At 40.2% G+C, this 25,661-nt stretch overlaps 1 protein-coding gene across 3 annotated transcripts; it reads left to right on the top strand.

Annotated features, from left to right (window-relative positions):
* The first annotated feature begins 856 nt into the window (after positions 1-856).
* LOC114667652 (phospholemman-like) lies at positions 857-24,278 on the top strand. 3 transcript variants are annotated; one of them, XM_028823029.2, is made up of 6 exons: positions 863-1,300; positions 11,873-12,007; positions 12,188-12,223; positions 15,989-16,063; positions 23,871-23,910; positions 24,179-24,275. In XM_028823029.2, the coding sequence occupies exons 1-6, from the start codon at positions 1,276-1,278 to the stop codon at positions 24,246-24,248; spliced, it is 381 nt and encodes a 126-aa protein (XP_028678862.1). In that variant the 5' UTR covers positions 863-1,275; the 3' UTR covers positions 24,249-24,275. The 3 variants fall into 3 exon arrangements, with proteins under 3 accessions (XP_051776529.1, XP_051776528.1, XP_028678862.1); XM_051920569.1 differs by lacking the exon at positions 15,989-16,063 and having other exon boundaries at positions 857-1,300; positions 24,179-24,278; XM_051920568.1 differs by lacking the exons at positions 23,871-23,910; positions 24,179-24,275 and adding an exon at positions 20,088-20,175 and having other exon boundaries at positions 859-1,300.
* Positions 24,279-25,661: the final 1,383 nt, after the last annotated feature.

Below are 25,661 nucleotides of genomic sequence, written 5' to 3'. Positions count from 1 at the left end.
ACTAGTATTATCCATGAATGAGAAGTCAAGCAGAGCTGCTAAGTTTGTTCACTATGGATGAACTGGGCACTCACAATCCAAAAAAAAAATGATACTGAACACATACTGAGGGAGCTCCACATGGCAGGTTAGCATTTCATCACTCTTTGTTTTGCTGTTGTGTGTGCACATCCTTCACCCACAGAGGTGTTGCATATGTAATTATAGCATTCAATTAATATTGCATTTGATTAAGATATATTTTATATTATGACTACAGTATCCACTGTGGTGTTCACAATTTTAATGTGTTGTGGTATATCGGAACTGTACAGCTCCCCAAATCCAGAGACAGACAGGCACAGTAAAGCACAAGTGGAAAACCACAACACACTTTATTTGCTTTTGTCCCTTGTCGGAAAACGTCTTCCCCGTTCCCCACAAGCATAACATAGTCCCAGCAATATTGCTCAGTCCCTACTCTCTCTCTCTCTCTCTCTCTCCTTCTCGTCTCTGCTGCCTCCACTCCTCTCCCAGCAAGCTTTATCTTCCTCCTCCCGACTCTGGCTCCCCAAACAGAATGAGGTGGCCTCTTTTATAGTGCACCCTGAAGTGCTGCAGGTGCTCTCCAATCCTCTTCCGGCAGCACTTCCAGCTGTGGTCCAGGCACCCCTTGGTGTTGGCCACGGGCCCCATCAGGGTTGAGCTTCTGAGCTCCAAACCTGTAGCCACGATGTAGTCCGAGGGGGTTGCCCTCTTGTATTGCCCTGGATGTGTCCTCCACCCTGGTCCTTCTATCATAGGGGCCCCGGCCGTCCACCACAGTGTTTATTGCCAGGCTGTATTTTTGTGCTGCACCTTGTTTAACTCTACTTTGGCTTGTGAGTAATAATACTAAAACATGTGCATCCACAGAAATTTAAGGATTTGGTGTGGGCGACTGGTGTGATCTGTTGAATAAATTTGAAAGGAACGCAGTAAAATTTCGACACAAAAACAGAACCTGATGGAGATGAAGATGGTGGACTGAGTTGAGACATCAGTTTAATTTAGCACAGGGTGAGAAAGGAGCTTTACAAATAAGCAAAGAGACAGCATTTTGAGATCAGTGAGCATCTCTGCCACTGTGGTCTGCCTTTTGTTTATTTTCTCTTCTGTTTTCCAAGCCTGAGGCAGAAGTGACAAAGGATGACAAAACAGCTGTTGGAAGTTTTGCCCGTCCTCACAAACGCCCCCATTTGAATTACAGACACACATTGTGTGGCGAGTGCTCAGTGGACCTGGATTGTCACCGACATGGACCTGCACTGTCAGCTTCTAGGTAAGCATGATAATACAACTTATCTTGTTAGCCGTTTTTTTTTTTTTTTTTTTCTGAGAGTCTGTTATTTGGACCTGCAGCACAAGCCAAATCAGATATCACAGCAGAGCTAGCAGAGTGGCAATGAAGGAGGTTAAGAGCAATGAAAAAGGTGACAGGCGAGAAGAAGGAAAGACAGAATGGGTGTGATATTAATAATTTACAGCTTTAAGTGAATGAGCCAAAAACACCTAATAGAGTGCAATTATACACTTTAGACAAAAAAGAAAGCTTGGACTTTCACAAACAGTTTAAAGAAAGTTGATCTATCAATTTGCAAATGACAGACTTCAACCAAACAGAGATGTCATGAAGCAGAGATTGAGACCCGTTTCCTTTCTTTCATTTTTAATTTTGATTATGTGAAAGAAAGTGGTGTGCTCAAGTGAACTCCTACATTGTGAAGCTGGGAAAAATGAGCAGTCTTTAAAATCATCTGTGAGTGGACTGTGGTGGGGGAATCAATTCACCTTGTTTTGGTTAATGTTCATCTAATACAGAGAAAGAGAAATAGAAATGAGAAAAATTAGTGGGGTACAAAATCAGGAGGGTCTTACCACTCGCACTCACCACCAAGGACTACTGTATTTCCAGGTTTTGGTTTTGGTCTGCTTAAGGAATGAGCCGTTGTGACAAGACTAACAGCACTGACTATTAATATTGTGAAGCTCTGACCATATTTCTAAATGATTAAACAGATTTTAAAGGCTCCATTTGATATCAAATAGACAGCTCTGAAGAGGTAGATCAGTAAGTGTACATCTGTGAACTTTTTTAAGCAAATTGGTTTTTAGCACAATTTTCGTTCTTGCTTAAAAACTTAGCATTTCTTGCATTCATTTTTAATCATTATAAAACCTACTTTTGGAATGGCTTTGCAGTGTTTTCAGTAAATCCTTACAAAAATTGACTGCCCTTTGGACTCTCGACAGACTTTATGTTAGGGATATTTGCTGGCTTGACTTAATGTTTTATTCCAGGTAGTTGCAGTGTCTTATGCACAGTGTCAATAAAAAGAATTCACACTTTTGGAAATTTCCTCATGTTATTATTATTATGCGACAATGGACTTTTTACCTTTTGTGATAATAATCAATAGAAAAAGACTCCTTAAGGTCAAAGTGTAAACAGATCTCTGCAAAATGGTCTAAAAATAGTCTAAATTAATTACACATATTAAACGCAAAACAACTGTTTGCATAAGTATTATTATATGACAACTCTAGATTATCAATGGTGCAGCCAATTGGCTTTAGAAGTCACAGATTTAGTTCAATAGACCTGACTGTAGTTGGGGATTTCAACTAATTGTAGTCTAAGTGCACCTTATCTGAGAGGTCCATCTTGTGCTTAGTCAATATGGTGACCTAGCCTACACAATGAAGACAAAATAACATTCCATGCAACTCCATGAAAAGGGGATTGACAAATACAAATCAGTGCACAGAGACAAGAAAATGTCCAAGTCACTGAATATCCCCTGTGTCCAGTCGAATCAATCTTTAAGGAATGGAAAGAAGTACTAGGGTGTTGTACCATGTTAGCAATTATGGATGTAGTGAGAAGTCAAGTAAAATGACACCTTTTATTGACTAACTAAAAACATTACAATACACATGCTTTCGAGGCAACTCAGGCCCCTTCTTCAGGCAAGATGTATCTTCTTGCCTGAATAAGGGGCCTGAGTTGCTTCAAAAGCTTGCATATTGTAATGTTTTTAGTTAGTCAATAAAAGGTTTAATTTTGCTTGACTTCTCACTATACAGAATGGAAAGGGTAATGCAGAGCCGTAAATCTGCTTAGAGCAAGCCATCCATACAAACTGAGTGAGGGTGCACGAAGAAGACTAGTGAGGAAGGATGCCAAGACACATCTGATATTTTTGAAGGAATTACAGGAACAACAGATGGGATTGGAGAGACTGTGTAGATAATGACTGATGCCCGGGTGCTTTTCCACAGCTTTACTGGGGAGTGGCAAAGCGAAACAACACTCAGGATATCTCAGCTAGAGTTTAGCAGAAGGTACATGGGAGACTAGTCTGAACACAGCTAGAAAAAGGTTCTAGGGGCTAATGAGACAAAAATTGATCTTTTTGACCATCAGATACACCATGAATTGTGGGGAGACTGTGGGGATGCTTCTCTGCAGCAGGCCTAGGAAGGTGTGTGAGGGTAGATGGGAAAACAAATACAAAGAAATCCTGGAGGAAATCCTGATTCAATCTGAAAGCAACCTACGCTTTGGCAGAAAATTTGTGCTCCATTAAATCAATGATCCCAAGCATAAAGCCAAAGCTACAGAGCAATGGCTTGAAAGCGGGTCAGAGTCTTGAAAAAGACTTGAAAAAGGCTGATCACTCATGACCCCTTGGAACCTAACAGCGCTTGAGCAGTTTTGTAAATAGGAATTGGGGAAAAATGGCAGAGGCCTGTGCACAAAGAACTAACGCTGAAGGCACATCTTCTAAATACTGGCAAGAAGGGGGTGAATACTTATAGAATCAAAAATCTCACCGATGTTCATATTAGCATAGCTGTCAGCTCCTGGTTTAAGTCTGCACTGCAATGACGGGTGTGTCAGTCAGAACTGAATCCTGATTTGTGCACAGTTGTACGACACACTCTGACTTTCATCTAAAGGAAGATGTGGTAAAATGTTTTATGACTATGTATTGTGTAACATTCAGTAATCCAGTGTTTCTCAACCTTTAAGTATTTGCGACTTGAGTTTTCATAACAGTTTTAATCGCGCCCCCCCTAATGTTTTTTTTGAAAGGAGCCCACTAATACCAATTTGTTCTTTTTTAATTAATGATATATCATAGATGCATATTTTATTATACCTACTTAACTTTTATCGACATTTATCTAACTCTATATTTATTTTTCTACCATCAGAATGTAGTTTAAGTTGATTTGTTTTGGTTTCAATAGATGTATTTTTCATATTTTCGATTCTTGCTTTCTTTTTTTCACATCTTCGCGCCTCCCTTTTTATTACTTCACGCCTCCCTAGGGGGGCCCGCCTCACAGTTTGAGAACCACTGCACTAATCTATCTCTTCATTTGGTTGCTCAACCTACTCAGTGCAATTACAAGATTGTGAATATGGACAGAGGGATACTAGGCAGGAAAAATAAGTAAAAAGTGCAATAACAAATATAAAAATTGCCTACTTATCATTAGATTTATTTAGGTAGGGTAGTAAGGAGAGACCCATTGGCACTGGGGCTAGCACTGCTCCCTCAAAGGTCATACATTTGATGCTTGGTTGCTGTCTTTGCAACATTTGCAAGTTGTGTGTTTTTTCAACAGGTAGTCTGGTTTTCTTTCCACATCTCCAAAGACTTCTGTGCTGTCTTGATTTTTGATTCTAAATTGGCCAAAAGAGAGCTGGTGTATGAGAATGCCTAACAATGGACTGTGACGATGCGGGTTCGGCTCCACGCTCCCATCTTCTGTTAGGGAGCCCTTGAACCCAACACCGTCGGTAATGTCACCGATGAGCTAGACAGTGAGGCAATAACAATGAGCAAGGGGATGGTTTAAAAGTGCTAAGTGCTTTTACTCAAAATAGAACAAAACAGGGTTCACAATAAAGTGCTGTGCAGTTCATTCAAAGTCTTCATTAAATAAATAAATAATCCATAAAATGAAACGTGAAACGTGGAGGTTAAAATCAATAAACAAACTCTTCTAAAAAACCATGAGGTAAAATGTCACAGGAAGTAATATGTTAAAACCAAAAGCCCCGTGTCTTTTACCTGGCAGCTCTCCTGCTTCTCCCATCTGGGCCACGCAACAGGAGAGTCGCCCTTTCTGCAGCTGGCCTTCTCTCCACATGACTGATCTGGATGCTTCCCGATCCCTGGCTTCGGTTCCGCTCTCCCGATCGAGATTTGGCTTTAATCCCAAGGGCCAGGACGCTCACATTGGGACTCCTACATCCAAGCCTGCTGACTCCCGCTGCCTTCTTGGCCTTACACTGCTAGTCGCCCTTCACTGGTCACCCCCGCTACTCGTTCACTCAGCAGGAGCGACCACTACTACGACTCCTGGGTGACGGCCTAACACCCAGGCTTCCACAAAGCTACCTGCGAGCGCTCGCACGCTCATCCGCACCGGCTTTCTAGCCTTCCTGCCGCCTTTCTTCCTGCTTCCTTCTGCCGCCCCCGTTTCCTTCTCCTTTCTCTTTTTTGTTCTTTTTCCTCCTCTTAACCTGCTCGCGCTTCTCTATATATGCAGAGAGGACATGGCAGCTGCAGCCCATTAGCCACAGGAACGATCACGGATGTGGGCAGTCTCTCACCTGTGCACTTAGGTGAGAAAAGCCCACACCGCAGATCGCCCTGCGGCTCGCTACAGTCACCACGCCCCCTTGCTAAGCCGCAAGCGCGGCGATTATTTATTTAAAACAAAACGGCCTTTGCTGAAAGAGCTGTGGACCCATAACACCACATAGACTGGTGCTCTTTCTCCAGCTCCCTCCTAGTGCCCAGTGTTGGCAGATCAAACTCTACCAACACATAGCCCTGAAATAAGATAAACATTTTTTATTTGAAGTCATATTATTTATTTGATAATATCTGGCAGACTGAAATAGAGCTCAGGTGTAAAGTTAGCAAAATAAGTTCAATAAATGAACGAAATAGCCTTTAATTAAGAGATGATGCACACCATGGACTTCGAGGACAGACCTCAAAAGGCCTGCAACTAGGGCTCGTCTCAGAGGAAAAGTAATCTAAGTAATGCAGTACTTGGCATGAGGAGCTGGAATGGCTCCTTAACCACAAGCTGTCTGCATTGTTTTGATAATGCACTGCATTTCAATATAGAAAAAAGTATAAGCAAGAGAAATGATGGGGATTCTGTTCTGCTAAAGGAAGAATTATTTTAAACAAATTAATTGATCAATTTTCTTTATTTGTCTTCTCCCAGAATGAGTTGTGCCTGTCATGCTCGTACGAGCATCAGCGATCTTGATCAAGTAAATGGATGCATTAAAAAAATGAATCTTGTTGATAGGTTTATTAATCAGTATGTCTTATAAGTTATCTAATGTTGGCCATTCCGATGTCCCATCTCACACATTTTGTTCTGTTGTGAATTGGTGAATTTGAGAGTTTCATCTTCTTTCATTTTTTCTTTCTCTAAGTTCAATATGCTGTGGTGGGCTGGCGCCCTGCCCGGGGTTTATTTCCTGCCTTGCACCTTGTGTTGGCTGGGATTGGCTCCAGCAGATCCCCGTGACCCTGTGGTTTAGATATAGCGGGTTAGATAATGAATGTATGGATGGAAGTTCAATATGAGACTGCCTTTGTTTTGGTGGCAGAAACTTTAAAGTGCAGAGCGCCGAAGTGAAAAAATGAAAGAAAGCAAATGGAAGCACAGACAGCCATTGTGATTAATTATTGATGAGCCTGAGCCATTATTGCAGAAAGGCACTGAGATGACATTATCATATTGTTCTTATTTAGAAACAGGGAAAAGATACACTGGCATCAACTGTAGGACAGTTTGGGTCTCCAGCATTTTGCTTTGTTAATTTTAACTCCTATCTCCTCATAAAACAAAAGTTTTCTACAGGTTGAAACTGTCTTCTGGTAGAGAAGAGCACCAGCAGTATCCAGCACAATGTAAGAAAGGGTCAGATGTGTGGGTGCCACATTATCATATAGAGTGCTATAAAAAGAATTCTTCCTTGGAAGTTTTTGCATTTTATTATTATACAACATTGATTGACAGTACAGAGTCCAGCCCCTCTCAAGGAGATTGGTTCCAGAGTCCAAGCTGTGCGTCGAGGTGAGTCCGACTATATCTAGCCGGAACCTCTCAACTTCGCGCACTAGCTCAGGCTCCTTCCCCTTCAGAGAGGTGACATTCCACGTCCCAAGAGCCAGTTTCTGTAGCCGAGGATCGGACCGCCAAGGTCCCCGCCTTCGGCCACCACCCAACTCACACTGCACCCGACCTCCTTGGCCCCTCCCATAGGTGGTGAGCCCATGGGAAGGGGGACCCACATTGCCTCTTCGGGCTGTGCCCGGCCGAGCCCCATGGGTGCAGGCCTGGCCACCAGGCGCTCGCCATCGAGCCCCACCTCCAGGCCTGGCTCCAGAGTGGGGCCCCGGTGACCCGCGTCCGGGCAAGGGAAAATGCCGTCCAAAATTGTTTTTCTTCATAGGAGGTTTGTTTAACCGCTCTTTGTCTCATCCCTCACCTAGGACCAGTTTGCCTTGGGTGGCCCTACCAGGGGCATAAAGCCCCGGACAACAGAGCTCCTAGGATCATTGGGACACGCAAACCCCTCCACCACGATAAAGTGGCGGTTAAAGGAGGGGTTTATGGAGAGGAGGGTCCGTCGGATAGTCGAGCCTCGGATCCAGGAGGAACAGTGTGGTTTTCGTCCTGGTCGCAGAACAGTGGACCAGCTCTATACCCTTAGCAGGGTCCTGGAGGGTGCATGGGAGTTTGCCCAACCAGTCTACATGTGTTTTGTGGACTTGGAAAGGCATTCAACCATGTCCCTCGGGGAATCCTGTGGGGGGTACTCCGAGAGTATGGGGTACCGGCCCCCCTGATAAGGGCTGTTCGGTCCCTGTACGATCGGTGCCAGAGCCTGGTCCGCATTGCCGGCAGTAAGTCAAACCCGTTTCCAGTGAGAGTTGGACTCCGCCAGGGCTGCCCTTTGTCACCGATTCTGTTCATAACTTTTATGGACAGAATTTCTAGGCGCAGCCAGGGCGTTGAGGGGGTCCGGTTTGGTGGGCTCAGGATTGGGTCACTGCTTTTTGCAGATGATGTTGTCCTGTTTGCTTCATCAGGCCGTGATCTTCAGCTCTCTCTGGATCGGTTCGCAGCCGAGTGTGAAGCGACTGGGATGAGAATCAGCACCTCCAAATCCGAGACCATGGTCCTCAGCCGGAAAAGGGTGGAGTGCCCTCTCAGGGTTGGTAGCGAGATCCTGCCCCAAGTGGAGGAGTTCAAGTATCTCGGGGTCTTGTTCACGAGTGAGGGAAGAATGGAGCGTGAGATCGACAGGCGGATCGGTGCGGCATCCGCAGTAATGCGGGCGCTGCATCGGTCTGTCGTGGTGAAAAAGGAGCTGAGCCGCAAGGCGAAGCTCTCAATTTACCAGTCGATCTATGTTCCTACCCTCACCTATGGTCATGAGCTATGGGTAGTGACCGAAAGAACGAGATCGCGAATACAAGTGGCTGAAATGAGTTTCCTCCGCAGGGTGTCTGGGCTTTCCCTTAAAGATAGGGTGAGAAGCTCAGTCATCCGGGAGGGGCTCAGAGTAGAGCCGCTGCTCCTCCGCATTGAGAGGAGTCAGATGAGGTGGCTCGGGCATCTGATCAGGATGCCTCCTGGACGCCTCCCTGGTGAGGTGTTCTGGGCACGTCTAACCGGGAGGAGGCCCCGGGGAAGACCAAGGACACGCTGGAGGGACTATGTCTCTCGACTCGCCTGGGAACGCCTTGGGATTCTCCCGGAAGAGCTAGAAGTGGCTGGGGAGAGGGAAGTCTGGGCATCTCTGCTCAAGCTGCTACCCCCGCGACCCGACCTCGGATAAGCGGGAGACAATGGATGGATGGATGGATGGATGGATGATTGACAGTAGATGTAATTTGTTTTTTTTGTCAAAAAAGACTCCTTAATGACAAAATGAAAACATGTCCCTGCAAAGGTCAGTCAGTCAGTCATTTTCCAACCCGCTATATCCTAACACAAGGTCACGGGGGTCTGCTGGAGCCAATCCCACCCAGCACAGGGCGCAAGGCAGGAACAAATCCCGGGCAGGGTGCCAGCCCACCGTAGGGCACACACACCCACACACCAAACACACACTAGGGACAATTTAGGACCGCCAATGCACCTAACCTGCATGACTTTGGACTGAGGGAGGAAACCCACGCAGACACGGGGAGAACATGCAAACTCCGTGCAGGGAGGGCCTGGGAAGTGAACCCATGTCTCTTTATTGCCGCCTCCCTGCAAAGGTATCTAAGTTAATTACAAATATAAAATGATTGATCACATAAGTATTCACCCCCTTCATCTCAGTATTTAATAGATACTCCTTTGTCAGCCGTGAGTGCCATAAGTCTGTGTGCACAGCTCTGTCTCTATCAGCTTTGCATATCTGGACACTGCCATTTGTCTCCATTCTTCAGTACTGTTCAAGCGCTGTCAGATTGCATGGGGATTAGGAGTGAACACCTTTTTCAGGTCGGGCTACAAATTCTCAGTTGGATTGAGATCTGGACATAGACTTGTCCACTCCATGACATTCACATTGTTGCTTTGAAGCCATTCCTGTGTAGCTTTGGTTTTATGCTTGAGGTTGTTGTCATGGTGGGAAACAAATTTTTTCCAAAAGCATAAGCCTCTTGTAGACTGCATCAGGTTTTCCTGTATTTTGCTGCATTCATTTTCCTTGCTACCTACTCATTTTCTCCCAGAATGAGTTGTGCCTGTCATCCTCATATGAGTGTGAACGATCGTGATCAAGCAATTGGAGGCATAAAAAAATTAATGTTGTCGATAGGTTTATAGGCCTGCATGAATAGAAACATCCCCAAAAAATTTGGATATTGTGTATATGCAGTGATAATATGCAGTGTTCAAACATGACTTCTAGCCTGTTTGCCAAAGTGCTCAATTTTCATCTCATCAGACCACAGAACCTTCTTCCAGCTGACTTCAGAGTCTTCCGTGTGCCTACTGGCAAACTCTTGCTGAGATGTCATGTGTATTTTTTGGATTCCTGACCGATGAGTGAGGTGAGAAGGCGGGTCTTCAGTTAAAATGCTCATTGATGTCTGAGTGCTTTCCATTTGCTTTCACAAGAGTGTTTCCTGGAAGCAGTTTATTTAACAATAGTTTAGTGAACAAAAATATGTTTGGGCTGTTGTGAGCATATAACTGGATGACTTAATATGTGGATTATGTGAGACGAGGAATGTGCGATTACTTCATGTCTCCATATACACTCTTAAAAATTTTGAGTTCTAGAATGGTATTTTATTGTGCTGTGTGGTTTCTCATAGAACGTTTGTTTGACAAGAACCTTGTAATTCTGGGAGTGATTCTTTGCATATGAAGTTGCTTTAATGTACTTAGCAAGATACTGACAGATCAGTCAAGAAAACCTGAACTTACCTTGTATTACTATATGACGTACATTTAATATTTGACTGACACCTTTATCCAAGGTGACTTATAACATTTATGATACAATTGGTTCCATTATTTTTTTTGTTTTCCAATTGGAGCAAATGTAGTACTAGTGACTTGTTCATGGTCACACAGTGTCAGTAGCAGAATTTGAACCCACAACCTCAGGGTTTGTAGTCAAAGCCTCAACCACTACACCACACTGCCTGTATGATAGAAGCTTATTTGTCCCCATGTAGAAATTAGGCTTGTTACAGAACTTAAATAAACAAGTACATAAAAATAATAATAATAATAATATATACAGATATTGTGGTAGGAAAAACACCAGAAAGACGAAAGAAACATTTAAAAAGAAAAGAAAAAAAAAATAATATTTTAGTGAACATAAATGTGTTTAGGATGTTGTGAGGATACAACTGGATGACTTGACATGTGGATTATGTGACACGAGTAGTATGATACTTTTTTATGGATTTTTTTGATTTGTCTAGCAGTTGTCTCCATATACTATACTCAGGCATGATAGATAGATAGATAGATAGATAGATAGATAGATAGATAGATAGATAGATAGATAGATAGATAGATAGATAGATAGATAGATAGATACTGTAGTGTAAAAAGATCAGACTCGACACACTTAAAAAGGTTTGGGGCAGCCAACCGTATGATATCCCTGGCTGCAATGGGCTTTGAGAATAAGACAGTAGTGTCTTTGTTGGAATCCAAACAAGAAATGAGGAATAGTGGGTAAGATTGTGGCTTTAAATGCCAAGACCGGAAGTGATGTCAGGGAACCGGAAGTGACCTTCTTCTGACCTCATACCCGGAAGTGACGTTCCTCTAGGCGCCAGAACCGGAAGTGACATCTTTAGGGATGAGTCAGACAGGTTTTCCCATTTTTCGTCTATCGAGGTAACAGAAGAAGGTTTAGTGCACCCCTCCATCCCCTGGCCTGGCTTGGAATTACCCTCACTTGGTCCATACAGCTTCCTTCTACTCGCACTTGTGTGACAATAGATAGATATGAATGGCACTGTACAATACCAAGGATGCTGGACATGTGCAGCCCTCTATGTGTCGTTCTTATGTATTTCTGAGCTACTGTACTTGGGTGCCAATCCAGGTGGTTCATCGTGTGGCGGGTGCAGCAACGCTCTATCAGTACATGCTTCCAACCTCTATTGTATAACATATTGAAAACATGCTATAAATGTTATGAGTATAAGGTAAATGGGACATTTTATTTTATTAATTTAAATAGCATTTCTTATTAAAACTGAAAGTGTATTTTAAGTGGCTACTTTTGCTATTAGTAAAATCCTTATTGACGGTGTGTTTTTGTTCACAGTCATTGCCTTCATGCTGCCCTCTGCCCCCGGTGACCTCAAAAGCAACAGCAGCTCACCTGAGAATTCCACCTTCTCATCTCTTGATGCAGCAGCAAACTTTACTAACCAGATGAGAGCAGCAAATGTCACCAGCCGTGAGTGCCATGCTGATAGATTAATAAACAGAGTACATTTTTATTTAATTTTAAGCGTACCTTATTTTAGCAGCTAATTGAAAACAGCAGCAGGAAATGTAATCAATATGTGCCTCTGTTCTTTTTGTAACCTTAAGAGTCGATAAAAGATAAAAGACATCAAATCTGCTTTAATTGCAGGTGGCCAACCTGGGGAGCTTCATCCGTTTGAGTACGGTAGGCTTTGATCTGTTTTCCAAATGTCTTAGTCTCACTGAACTGGCTTTCTAATATAATTTATGCATATCTAATTAAAATGAATAATGCATGCAGCAGACACATGAAGAAGTCTCATTAATATGCTAATTTCCAAAGATACCTTACCGTCATATAGAGCAGGATGTTGGGATCATTATGAAATCTCGTAATGTAGGTGTGTGCTGAACTGAGCATAACAGCTCTGTCACTCCAGAAAACAGAGATCTGAAGAGCCAAAGACTTTAATAACAGCAGAGCCTGACTAGTCTTGATGTTGCCCCTAGAGGGTGCTGTGCAACTTAAAAAAATTGATTTCTGCGGGGTCTATCATTCTGAGGGGTTCTTATTTTCTTGAAGGCTTCATAAATGAAGTCCTTTAAAAGTTAGTTTGTTAATTCATTTTAACACTTAACTTTTACATAGGTTGAGTATAGAAGAAAATGAATTAATTGTGTCAACTGAGAGTGTACTTGTAATAATTCTGAGGTTTTGGCATCTATAGCCTATGTTCATATCATTTTGGATAAATTTATCTCTGTCAATATATTCTTGGCCATGGCCATGGCGTTATTGTAGTTGCTACATCAGTTATTGGTTACAAGACTCAGAAGCCACTAGACATATTATTATATCATCTCATCCAACCTATATAAGATGGTGGCCGGGGCATCTGGCATTACAATAAGAGCTTTTCTTTAAGAAACAATAAAAATTAGTGTTGGGGGCAAATAAAATAAGTTAGTTTTTTCAACTAGGAAACGTGCGGACCTTTGTTGATCCTGGTTGAATTGTTCATCAGGGTGAATTCTTGCATTAATATGTGCTGCGGTATCCTGCCATCTCATTTTTTCTCGTTCATCGTCAGTAAAATGCCCCATCTATTTGGCTTGATGATGAGCTGAGGTCACGGCTCTTGTTGTGTCTCAAGGGCTTCATTGATAGCAGATTTCTGCCATGTCACTGTGTTGCTCACTGACTTTCCTTTCACAGAGTAGTTAGTAACCACTTTTCTATCTGCCTTGATCCTTCATCAATCAGAGGTAGTATCCTGGAGTTAATGATCAGTGCACCCTGTGCACCGTGGTTCATGGAGTTGTTTGTGACCACAGATTTGTGCCTTTTCTATTACGGAGTTGTTCGTCACATCTTCGACAGTCAATGTTCTTTTCTGACAGCCATGGCAAGGGTCTGTGCAAATGTTCTTTTGTGCCAGCTATGGTGCAAGACAATAATGTCTGCTCGTTTCCCATTAGCCATGACTCGTGATCACGTCACTGCTGAAAATTTCTTGTCATCTAGAGTGAACGCCCGCATGGCTGTTCTGTTTTTGTTCACTATTGCAAGCCATGGCTTGCTATTAGAAACACTTGAGGCCCTGTTACATCAGCAAGGTAGCCAGCATCTTGAATATTCTGCCACCACTATGCATGTCACGTCATAAGCTCTCGATTAAGACAAAGATCAAGGTTAAGGGTCCAGCAGTTTGTGAGTTTTTGCATGAGACGGTAAACCCTAAGGATTGTATGTATATAAACTAAGACTTGTTATGACATGCAGGGTACCAAGGACTGTTTTAAGTATGAAACAACCGATAGATGACTGAAAAATGAGAAATCATGGTCAAAAGACAAACAAGGTGCAAAATAAATATGGCTGCCCTCATGTGAAATTAAAAGAATGACCACAATCAATGACATACATCAAGCACATAAACTACATTAAAGATCATAATTAAATTTTATGGAGTCTTGAGAATAATAGAACCACGAACCTTCTCATTCCATCATCAAATAGGCAAGCATGCTAATAATATAGCCTTGCATAACATCAACCATGCATTCACTATGTACCCCCAGCCCCAATCCCTGCACTGCCTATAGCTATAGTATCTCAATGGGTAGAGCTGTAGTTCATAGTGAGTTATGATGAGAAAAATGATTCATGCAAAATTGAATTTCATAGCAAAACTCAAGTGTTTCACTTCTCAAAAAATTTCCTATGATGAATTGTGTTTCACTAATAGTAAAATTCAAACAGAGTACAATAGCTGACCCTGCACTCTGACCCCCCTTGGGCATTAATAAAGTATATGAAATCAAAAATCAAAGTAAGAAAGGTGTTAAGTGCATTAATAAATCTGTTTGTCATTTAGTATTTAAAAAAAGATCTCTACTGAGAAAAAAGAAAATCACCAGAAGTGTGCATATCTTCAGCAAAGATAAGTGCAAGGGTGAGAGCAACTTGGGCCTAGTCCATCTTGTATGTTGTTCTTGCATGTAAAGATCCCTAGTTCTTGGTTTTCACTGGTTCTAATTTGGTATTCTCTGAGTAAAACAGTGTAATGAATGGACGGGTGTTCTGATGGAGATGGACCCTCATTATCTTACCTGGACAGATGACCAACACAGGGGATGGTCTTGGACAGCTGAATGGAAGATGCAGTTGAACTATTGTTCCAGTGAGGATGGATAGGAGTTCCTTACCTGGCCAGGAGGTCAGTATAGTGGATAGACACTGTTGGGACATCTCATCTAGAACGATTAGTGTTCCCTTTCCCAGTTGAGAGACTAGGGCAGATGAAGGGCACTAGGAGATTGCCTCCTATGCTCATATCGCTCACCTGTTACCTGGAGGACAGCATCCCTTCTGGCAAGTCCCCATTTGAATGCCTGCAGGGCAGCATGGAAGTTATGGTTTTGTAGATAGATAGATAGATAGATAGATAGATAGATAGATAGATAGATAGATAGATAGATAGATAGATAGATAGATAGATAGATAGATAGATAGATAGATAGATAGATAGATAGATAGATAGATAGATAGATAGATAGATAGATAGATAGATAGATAGATAGATAGATAGATAGATAGATAGATAGATACTTTATTAATCCCAAGGGGAAATTCATTGTAGGGCTGCCCAATTGGGTTCCACAGGTGCCATCAGGTGGATCTATTGAAAGGTGGTTTTACCTGATCCAGAGTTGCATTCTAGAGGCAGTGATTTGGCATTAGATGTACTCCCTGGTTAGGCTCAAAAGATGTTGTTCTTCACAGCCTGGGGAGTTGGAGATGGGAGTGGAGGTGGACAAAGCTGGGAGGAGTAGAGTAAGAATAATAAAATTTTATTGTGTGTTGTGGAAGAAGAGTTAATGAAACAGAAATTGTCCCAGGACTGTAGGTGGAGAAAAAGTGTCTGGGGTTTGGGGCTCTGGGACATTCGCTAGAGGCCACAATAAACACACATAGTAGAACAAGTTTTTCTTCAGATCTTATCTATACTAGTTATGATGTGCCATGTGGCAAATACTAAAACTTTTTTTTTCTAAGTAAGTAAAAGCAAAACAAACAATTGTCATGATTTATGTTAGTCTATTCAAAGTTAGACATTTTATTGGGAGAAACAGAGAAGAGTTATGGTTGGCACAACTTAAAATTTAAGATATAAAAGGTAGAAAGTTACCTTAATTCATGTTCTTTTTTTCTTCTCTCTATGTTTGTTTGTTTAGTTTTATTCATGTTGTCTTGTCCTTTTCTGTGTTATGCCTCTATTCTAGTGTACTGTACTGTATATAGATTGGGGAATAGAGCCATCATTTAATTAAAAGACACATGTGATCTATATTTTCAGAGCACTGATTGTGCTAATGAAGACTTACATAACCTAAAATTAGCTTCCACAGACAGAGCTTCTCTCTAACGCAGGTATTGATCACTGACTGGAGCTCATTTGTGTTTTAGACTATGAAACACTGCGCCTCTGTGGCTTGGTGACTGCAGCCGTCATTGCCGTAGTCGGACTCCTCCTCCTGATTGGTGAGTACCATACCTTGGACACTAACAAACCTGAGTAAGCTTCTTTAAATGATGAGTAGTGCAGAAAGAGGAAAGTTGCTAGCTCAAACTCTGCATTTACTTGATATTGCTACTCATTAGATGTGCTGATTGTTGTTTTCTTTTAGTTTAAAGGAAAGCCAAATATACACACATCATGAGTTTTATAAAAATGCTTCGTTATTTTAGTAGTGATGCTTTCTAGAGCCTACCCAGTTCTCTTAATTTTATTCTAAATTTACTTCTGGATCAGCTGTAATGCTTTTGTTCATTAACATATCCAAATCATTACAGTAGTTTAATTCTATGCTTGTACAAATTAGAACATTAGAATATTAGAACAGTCTAGATAAGAACAGGCCATTCAGCCCAGTAAAGCTCGGCAGTCCTATCCATTTAATTATTCTAAAAAAACATCAACCCTAGTTTTGAAAGTCCCTAAAGTCTTACTGTCTACCACGCTATTTGGTAGTTTATTCCAAGTGTCTATGGTTCTACGTGTAAAGAAAAACTTCTTAATGTTTGTGCAGAATTTACCCTTACCAAATTTCCATCTGTGTCCCAATGTTCTTGATGAACTCATTTTAAAACAACAGTCTCGATCCACTGTACTAATTCCCTACATAATTTTAAACTCTTCACTCTTAATCTCCTTTTGTTTAAACTGTAAAGGCTCAGCTCTTTTAATCTTCCTTCATAATTCATCCCCTGTAGCCCTGGAATCAGTTTAGTTGCTCTTCTCTGGACCTTTTCTAGGGCTGCTATGTCCTTTTTGTAGCCTGAAGACCAAAACTGCACACAGTACTCCAGATGAGGCCTCACCAGTGCATTATAAAGCTTGAACAGAACCTCCTTTGGACTGTTTGCCTTTTTAATGGCTTCTGACCACTGTCTGGAAGTTGATAGTGTTGAGTCCACCACGACTCTTAAATCCTTCTTATAAGGTGTACTCTTGATTTTCAGATCACCCATTGTGTATTCAAACCTAACATTTATACTTCCTATGTATAACACCTTACATTTATTGACATTAAATTTTATCTGCCACAAATCCATCCAAGCTTGTATACTGTTCAAATCCCTCTGTAATGATATAACAGATTCCAAATTATCTGCCAATCCACCAATCGTGGTATACTTAACCAGGTTATTACTTATATTCCTATTTAAATCATTTATATATTAATAATATCAGCGGCCCTAGCACTGACAACTGTGGAACACCACTCTTAACATCAGCACATGGTACCCGCAACTCCTCGATCAAATGTTATTGCATTAAGTCACTCAAAGTTTCATAGAGAACTTACTTAGTGTTCCTGTGTGTCGCTACATTTGGAGTTTCAAATGCCCTAATACCTGTCACTTTTTTATCGTGGGATATTACAAGGCCCACTTAACCTCATTGAAATAAAAATCTTCTCCTTCCTTTTTGACAGACTTAGCCTTCAAATGGTCTTCAATAAAAGGTTGATCTGAAACTCACTCTTAAAAAATGTAAGAATGGTGAGCCTGATTAAACTGAAGAGTACTTCAACCTCCTAAAGTCTACACATACTGATTTAGGATAGCCAGATGTTCTCAGATCTCTTCAGTGCTTCTCCTATAGGACCAGAGGCTATTGAAAATTGGACAAAGAATACTATGATGATTATTGCATATGTTATTTTGGAGATGCTAACTTTCATTTGAAAAATATTTGATGATTCATAATTTAAAACTCATCTTGTATCTAATCTCACTTTCTGCCTGTATTTCCTGTTGAACGTCTTGCTAGTAAGACTAGAATAGACTTCCCCAAGCCCAAAAAAAGTCTCCAGCTCTTCTTGGGAAATTCCAAGTGTTATTAGGTCATCTGAGAGATGCAATCCCTTCTGTGCACTTTGGGCCTCCTCCCTATCAAATGTGTTTAGTAAATCTTGGTAGATCATTCTGCCATGACTCAGTCACTTTAGCTGACTCATGTTTTGCAAATATAGAGAAAAAAAATTGTACATTGTATTTTTAAAGTCCAAGGCATTAAAAACTTGTCCAAAAAACATGAATAAGACAGGATTAGTGAATTCTCATGAAATATCTGCAGAAAGAGTACAGTCCAAGAGTCATTATGATGCATAACAGCACATTTCAAAACTATGCCATGATATTGGTATTCTTTTTTATGATTTTTCACATGTCTCATTCTGTACATATTCATTGCTCATTCATCCTTCCATCTTCCAAACCCATATTTGCTGCACAAAATGTCAACTTTAATCTCGAAATTTCCACATTAATCACGTAGTTTATTTTGTCATTAAAGTAGAACATCATAAACTTCATCTTAAAATTGTTTAATTTACTAATTTCTGACATCACATCGTAACTAAAGCAGCACATTAAATACTTTGTTTTGTATTTGATCTTCTATGTGCTCTATGTGTGTGAATCACTACATGCTTTCGGGATTTCTCTTCCTCCGACAGGACACAGAATCCATTACATTCGTAATATTACAGCTTTCTGAATAATTAAAATACTGAGATGTATACATGATATGATTTTCATGATGATAGGAGTTAAAGCATGTTATTAAACATGGTAACACAGTGGCGCAGTGATTGTTCATGTCTCATTCAAGATGCTTGGTGCGCGACCTTCGATGAAATACTTTATTGTAGCAGTACTGTCTCTTTCAAATGTACTAACCTCCAATTCCTGTCCTTACTTTTCTTTCTCCAAATACCCAATCGCCACACAATCAGCTCTGTAATAGACGTTAAGCCATCTGTAAGCTTAGAACGCTGATTCTTCAAAACTTTTAAGGAACATCGAAATATCTTTGTATTATGTGCTTAATTATTTTATCCATCTATCCACCCAGTGTCGCGCCGGCCCCAGTAAGAATACAGCGCGAGGCAGGAACAATCTGTGAACAGAGTGCCAGATTCTTGCTAGCGTAGCGACACCGTGACCTCACATGTTTAATTATTAACAATATAGATTATTTAAATGAAGTTAAAGTTTTATCTATATAATATAATAAACATATTTTGCTGCATTTCATCTTAGAAATAATATCATCATCATATGTAAATACACGCTTTATAAAGCGGCTCAGATTGTGCAATATTATAACTGTAGTGCAAGTTTACAGTGAGGTGATTATACTAATAAGTACAAACAGTTCTACAAAGAGCACTTGATGTACTGATTGAGTGCGTTTATAGTTCTGGGGATGAAACTGTTTCTGAACCACGAGGTCCATACAGGAAAGGCTTTGAAGCGCTTGCCATGTAAGAGCAGTTCAATAGACACCATGGCTAAGACAGCGTGTGCTTGTTGCTTTATACCAATAATTATCTTTCTGATCAGCTGCTGCAGATCTGTGATTCCTCACTCAGATACAGTGATATAAATACTCTGAGTGGTGCAGTGAGAGTAATATGGAAAAAGATGATCCGCTGTGGCAACCCTTATCAGGAGTAGCTGAAAGAAGAAAAAGAAGGTACAGTGAGAGTAACAACGTTAAAGCAACTGTGGTATTTGGAATACTTTGGGTATTCCCTGGACCATTATATTGTTACAGGTTAATTACAATCAGATGCCTTAAACTAATAAAAAATATGCAGTTAGTTTCAGTGTATATGATAAAGCCACATCAGAGATGTGGATCTGAAAAAGAAAGGGTAACCACACTGGAACAGTAGCACAGCTTTGATGCTGGGTGCCTCCAGTTTGCAAAACTGAGCGGAGAACTTGCGTACGCCAGGGATGGAGCTACCGTGCAAATGTGCATGGCTTTATGCCAAGTTTAGGTTTTATACATCGTGATTTGAGCGTTGAAACGTTCGTACACAGCATTTTTGTGCATACACACGTTTTATACATGAGGCCCCAGAGGACTGGGTTTAAATCCTGATCCGGTCATTGTTTGTGTGGGGCTTGTATGATCTCCTCAATGACTGTATGGGTTTTGCTTCAGTTAATTTTTAACATCTAACAGGCATTTGTATTAATTTTATAGGTGATTCTAAACTGGCCCAGTGCTGGTGTGTGCTCTGTGCAACAATGGCCGCTCTGAAATGATGCAAAAAACAACACTGCAAAAAGGTTTCGGGCAGCCACCTCATATACTTGAGAATTGGTTGTAAAAAAGGCAAATATTTGACCAATGGCTGTTACAGACATTAATCCAAAACAGAACTGAGGTGACAGACAAAACATGGCGATTTTAAAGCCAGACGGGAAATGATGTAATCTAGGCAGATAACCAGAAGTGATGTTATAAGGCCCAGAACCAGAAGTGACATCATCAGGCCCAGGTAGAATTTCCCATTGATGGTCTGCAGAGGAAAAAGAGAAAGGATCATTGCACTCTGCCACCCCCTGGTCCGGCATGGAATTATCCTCCTTTGAGCCCTTTGGCTGCCTCCCATGCACACGTGTGTGACACCATTTAATCAAGTTTTGGCTCTGCTCAGAGGTACCAAGAAAGGCTCTGGCTGCAGTACCATCAGATTCGATTAATCGTATTTGGTGATGAATGAATGGATTCCAATATAGATGTTACTCTTAAATATTATGGCTATAACATTAAATTCTTTTAATAGTCAGGTATATGATTCATTCAAATAACAATCAAGGAGAAATTAGAAGAGAATTAGAAAACTTAGTGGTAGGAGAAGATGGAGGAAGTGCTATTCTGTCAAACTAACTCACCAGTAATGACAATTTGTGCTGCGCACTTTTATTTTAGAATCTGGAGATTAATTTTCATTCATTTTTTTTTCCATTTATTTAAAGTTTCTTTTTAATGTTTATCTTTATTGCCTGTCATTTTAAAATGAGTTATGTTAGTGGAGACCTTTAAGCAGTTGTTTTTCATGGCTGCATCTATGTTGTTTATAATAATGATGCACATTGCCGACTATGTGATCATTAGTATTGTGATGCATGACATCTGTTTTTTCTCAGTTGAGAACTAAGGTGACATTATTCTCCCTTTATACTCTTCATTATGTAAATCTAATTATAATGTCCCCAAACGTCTGCTATAGCCCTTGTATGTTACATTGCCTTTCATTGTCATGAACTACGAGTTCCAAAGCAAAAGGCACTTCCAAAAAAATACCCACTAGAGAGGAATATCATCGTTAAACCCAAAGTAGTGATAAGGGCAAGCACCTTTGTGAAATAAAAAGTTTATTCTCACAAAATGAAGGTTTTTTGAAGCAGAAGAAGCAAAGGAATTGCCCAAAAACAGTCAAGGCAAACAAAATCCAAATACAGTAATCCAGAAAGGTAGTCAAACACAGAGTATGAAGAATAATCTCAATAATATACCAAGGAATAAGCACAGTAAAAACGCAATTAACTCCCTGACTCCAGAGTGCAATCAAAATGAAGTGCCAGAAACTGTGGAACAACCTGCAGGTTTATAGGGCGGAAGGCAGTTCCTGGTAGTGATTGGCAGGTGGCCCCGCCTCTGAGAGAACCACCCACAAAACACATGGAAAATAATAAAAAGCAGCTTATATACATAGACAAACCCAACAATAAACAAAAATGCACATAAGCAACTTAAACAAATGAATAAAAGAGATAAAAACATGAATTTGAACTCCAGACATGGGCAGAACCCTGACTGTGACTTGACATATATACTGTATCTATAAACACAGGCAACAAGTTAGAGTGGAAGAACAGGCAGGAGAAATAATTAAACATTTCTTTTTCATGTATTATGCAAATATGAGTACCAACAAAATTATTTTAATACATCCTAGGAAATAATCAGCTCATTTTACTTTATCTTGGTATTGCCCAACGTGCTCAGATTGCTCTGAGGGACGGCCACTCACATAGATCTAATTGTTTTATTATAAAGTAGATAGATTATCTATCTCTTCTTATTTGTATTTTAATTTTTTTACTGCATTCTTCTAGCCAGGGCCAGCGCACGGGGTGAAGCAGCAAGGCAACCTAAAGCAACATTTTGGTAAAGATGACATTTTCGTAGAATAGTGTATTTTTTAATATAATGAAATTTTATTACACAGCAGGTATGACCTTTAAATATGACCATATGAACATACACATCCAGTGCTTTGTTTAAAAACTATCATTAAGAATTTTAAGAAATATTTATATTTTTCAAAAATGTGTCAGGCATGGGCATGTGATGATCACTTTCCAGGCTCCAATAAGGTATGCAATACCTCACTGGGGCAAGAAGGGGAGCCATTTTCCAGTTCCATATATTTTGTCCTCTGTAGCTCCAAGAAGTCACCCATTAAGGCCACATAAGACCCGCCCAAAGCCATGCCTCTACTGGTCAGGACCATATAAATTCGAGAGCTCACAGAAAATGGTGGACCTCCCTGACTCAGACCCACTGAAAAGTGATGAAACTTTAAAGAAGCCACAGAGGCTATGAAGGCACCTGATTGGGCCTGTTTTCTGTTGCACCACCACGCACTGCTTTTTGTTCAGTTTTCGGCCTATAACAGTAAACAGAGCTGGTTTGCACCCCAACTTTTCTTTGCATCTCCTTTGCCTCATTTGACCTTCACAAGTGTCAAATTTTATCTAACTCAATTTCCACCGCCTCGCTGCACCACGAGTGTCCAAGAATCATAATGACACATGTGCATTTAGAAGCCACATGTCTGAACCTAATACTGCTGTTCATTTTCATGATTTTTCAAATATCGTATTGTGTATATGTTGATTGTCATTTTGTAAATTTTAGCAAATTCAGGAATGTTATTAAGGTGTGTTAGTCACAGGTACAATGTCTGTTAAAAAGGACTTCATGTGGCGTTAAACAGAAGCGGTGAAGGATTGATATATTTAAATGCTTTTAATGCCAGTTTTCATTGTTTTATAACTAACATTTTTCAGTCTTTTCTCCCTTTTTCCAAAATGATATACATTATTTATTCTGTTGTTCTGAAGATGTACGATAGATAGATAGATAGATAGATAGATAGATAGATAGATAGATAGATAGATAGATAGATAGATAGATAGATAGATAGATAGATAGATAGATAGATAGATAGATAGATAGATAGATAGATAGATAGATAGATAGATAGATAGATAGATACTTTATTAATCCCAAGGGGAAATTCACAACTCCTGTATTGCAGGAGTATTATGTTGTAAAGGCTGAATCACAGCATGTAGTGTGTATGGACTAAGTGTGTCATCTCATGGCTCCTAAGAATATGTGGGTAGGGGGAACAGCAAACATGCATCTTACTTCAGGCAGCATCATTTAACATGCCGGCACAGCATCCAACCATTCATTTTCAGATCTACTTAATCCAGTTGGGTCAGACATCTTGAGTCAATCCTGGCAGTTTCAAATGACAGGACAGAGCACCATGACAAAGTATTACACTAAAACACATTTTAGTGATCACTTTCCCCTGAGCTTGTGTCTTGTATTGAAATGCAGAGATCATATATTGAAGAAGGAGATGTTTGCCAACCGTGAAGTACTTTAAAAGAGTCTAAGGAAAAAGTGTCAGTGCTTCAGAGAGGGCTCATAAAAATGTCTTTAAGCTAATGGGTCATTTCTAATAACTTTAAGTGCATTACAGGAATTAGTCAGGAATTTAATTCTTAGATGGAAAGTAAAACTAGAAGATAGAAGACTGGAAAACAGCATTCAGCTTTATAGTTTTATGTTAAAATGTTGGCACCCCTTGAGAAGAATACATTTTTTACAGTGCATTTTATTCATGGACTCTTTAAGTTGTAATGACTTTTTTTCTTTCTGTATCCTTTTCACTTTCAGCCTGCAAATTCCGATGTAGCCGACATAATAAAAAATTTATGTGAGTATATAACTTATCTATAAATGCTAAAATATATTATGGAGTTGTACTTGTTGCATGATATATATTAAAAAAAATATATATATACATTTTATATACATACAGTATGTGTATATATATATATATATATATATATATATATATATATATATATATATATATATATATATATATATATATATATATATATATATATACACACACACATACATATGCATTTATATATATATATATATATACTGAATGTGTGTTCTATTTGATTTTCTAGCATTCAAGAAACAAAAGAAAAGCAAAGCACACAGCTCCTGTCCTTGCGCCCACTGAATGTGGATCAATAATTAAAGAGAAGGTGTGTGGAGGCGCATGCTGGAGATGTGAATGATTGTGAGGCACTGGGCTGAACCCACCTGCTTTACAGATCACCTATTGTTTGCAGCTTAAATCAATCCAAAACTGCCTGCTGATGGTATATTTTATGAAGAAAATGCAGATGACACAGTTCCTATTAAAAGTATTCAAGTATTTTCACATTTTATTTTGTATCCAATATTTAATCACAGTTGACTTAATCTGACGTTTTTGACACCGATTAATAGAGAAAGACTCTTCCATGTCAAAGTGACAACAGATCACTGCTGAGTGGTTTACATTAATTTCAAATATAAAACACAAAATTTTTGATTACGTAAGCTTTCACCCCCTTCAAGTCTGTTTTAGAGTAATTCAGCAGCCATGACAGCCTCAAGTCTCGTGCAAAGGTTTCTGTCAGCTTTGCTCATCTGGACTTGGCCTTTTCCCTCATTCATCTTTACAAAACTCTTTAACATTGTCTGGTTGCATGGGGCTAATGAGTCAACAACCTTTTTCTAGTCCATCCACAAGTTCAGGACATTAACATTGTTGTTTTTAAGCCATTCTTGTGTACATTTGGCTTTATGCTTGTGGTTGTTGCCTTGCTGGAAAACACATCTCCCCCCAAGGCATGGGTTTCTTGCAGACAGTATCAGATTTCCCCCCTGGATTTCACTGTATATTACAGCTTTTATTTGACCCTCTACCCTCACAGGACCTGCTGCAGCGAAGCATCTTTACATCATGATGCTGCCACCACTGTGCTTCATGGTGGGAGTGGTGGTTTTTGATGATGTGCAGTGTTTGGCTTAAGCCAATCATGGTTATTACCCTTCATTTTCATCTTTATCTTCATCTTTACCCACAATTATGGGGAGTCAATGTGTTTGACTAACCTTCTCCATACACATTGGTCCTGCACCTCCCCAGTTAAACCCTTTTCCTCTACGTCATCCTTTACTCTATCCATCCACCTCCACTTCAGCCTCACCCACTTTCGTTTTCCCTGTACTTTCACTCTTATGACTCTTTCACCCGCATATTCGCAGTGGCTGCAGGTTTTCAGTCTAACCCTTTTCCTAATCAGCAATCAGGTTTCAATGCTAATTAACTCCCTTTCCCTTCATTTTAACAGCCCTGTTTTTAAGTAGACAGTCCTCTGAATTGATTTGTTTCTTCATTAAATGGCAGCCAAACAGAAATGAGATGTGAAAAAAAACAACCGATGAGCAGCTAAATTGGAATGTCAAACTCCAGCAAATTTCACTCCAACCAGTTTCTTAATGAGTAGCCAATTCTTGCTGTCAATTAAAGGTGTTAGTTGATTTTCTGTTTTTTCTAAGACCACCATCAAAATGTTTTAGTGACCTGAGCAGACCAACATGACCAAGACCTTCACC

The sequence above is a fragment of the Erpetoichthys calabaricus genome, chromosome 17 (genome assembly GCF_900747795.2).
Source record: "Erpetoichthys calabaricus chromosome 17, fErpCal1.3, whole genome shotgun sequence".
Lineage (NCBI taxonomy): Eukaryota > Metazoa > Chordata > Cladistia > Polypteriformes > Polypteridae > Erpetoichthys > Erpetoichthys calabaricus.
Note: the sequence above shows the minus strand (reverse complement) of the source record. Positions and strands in the feature narration are given on the sequence as shown.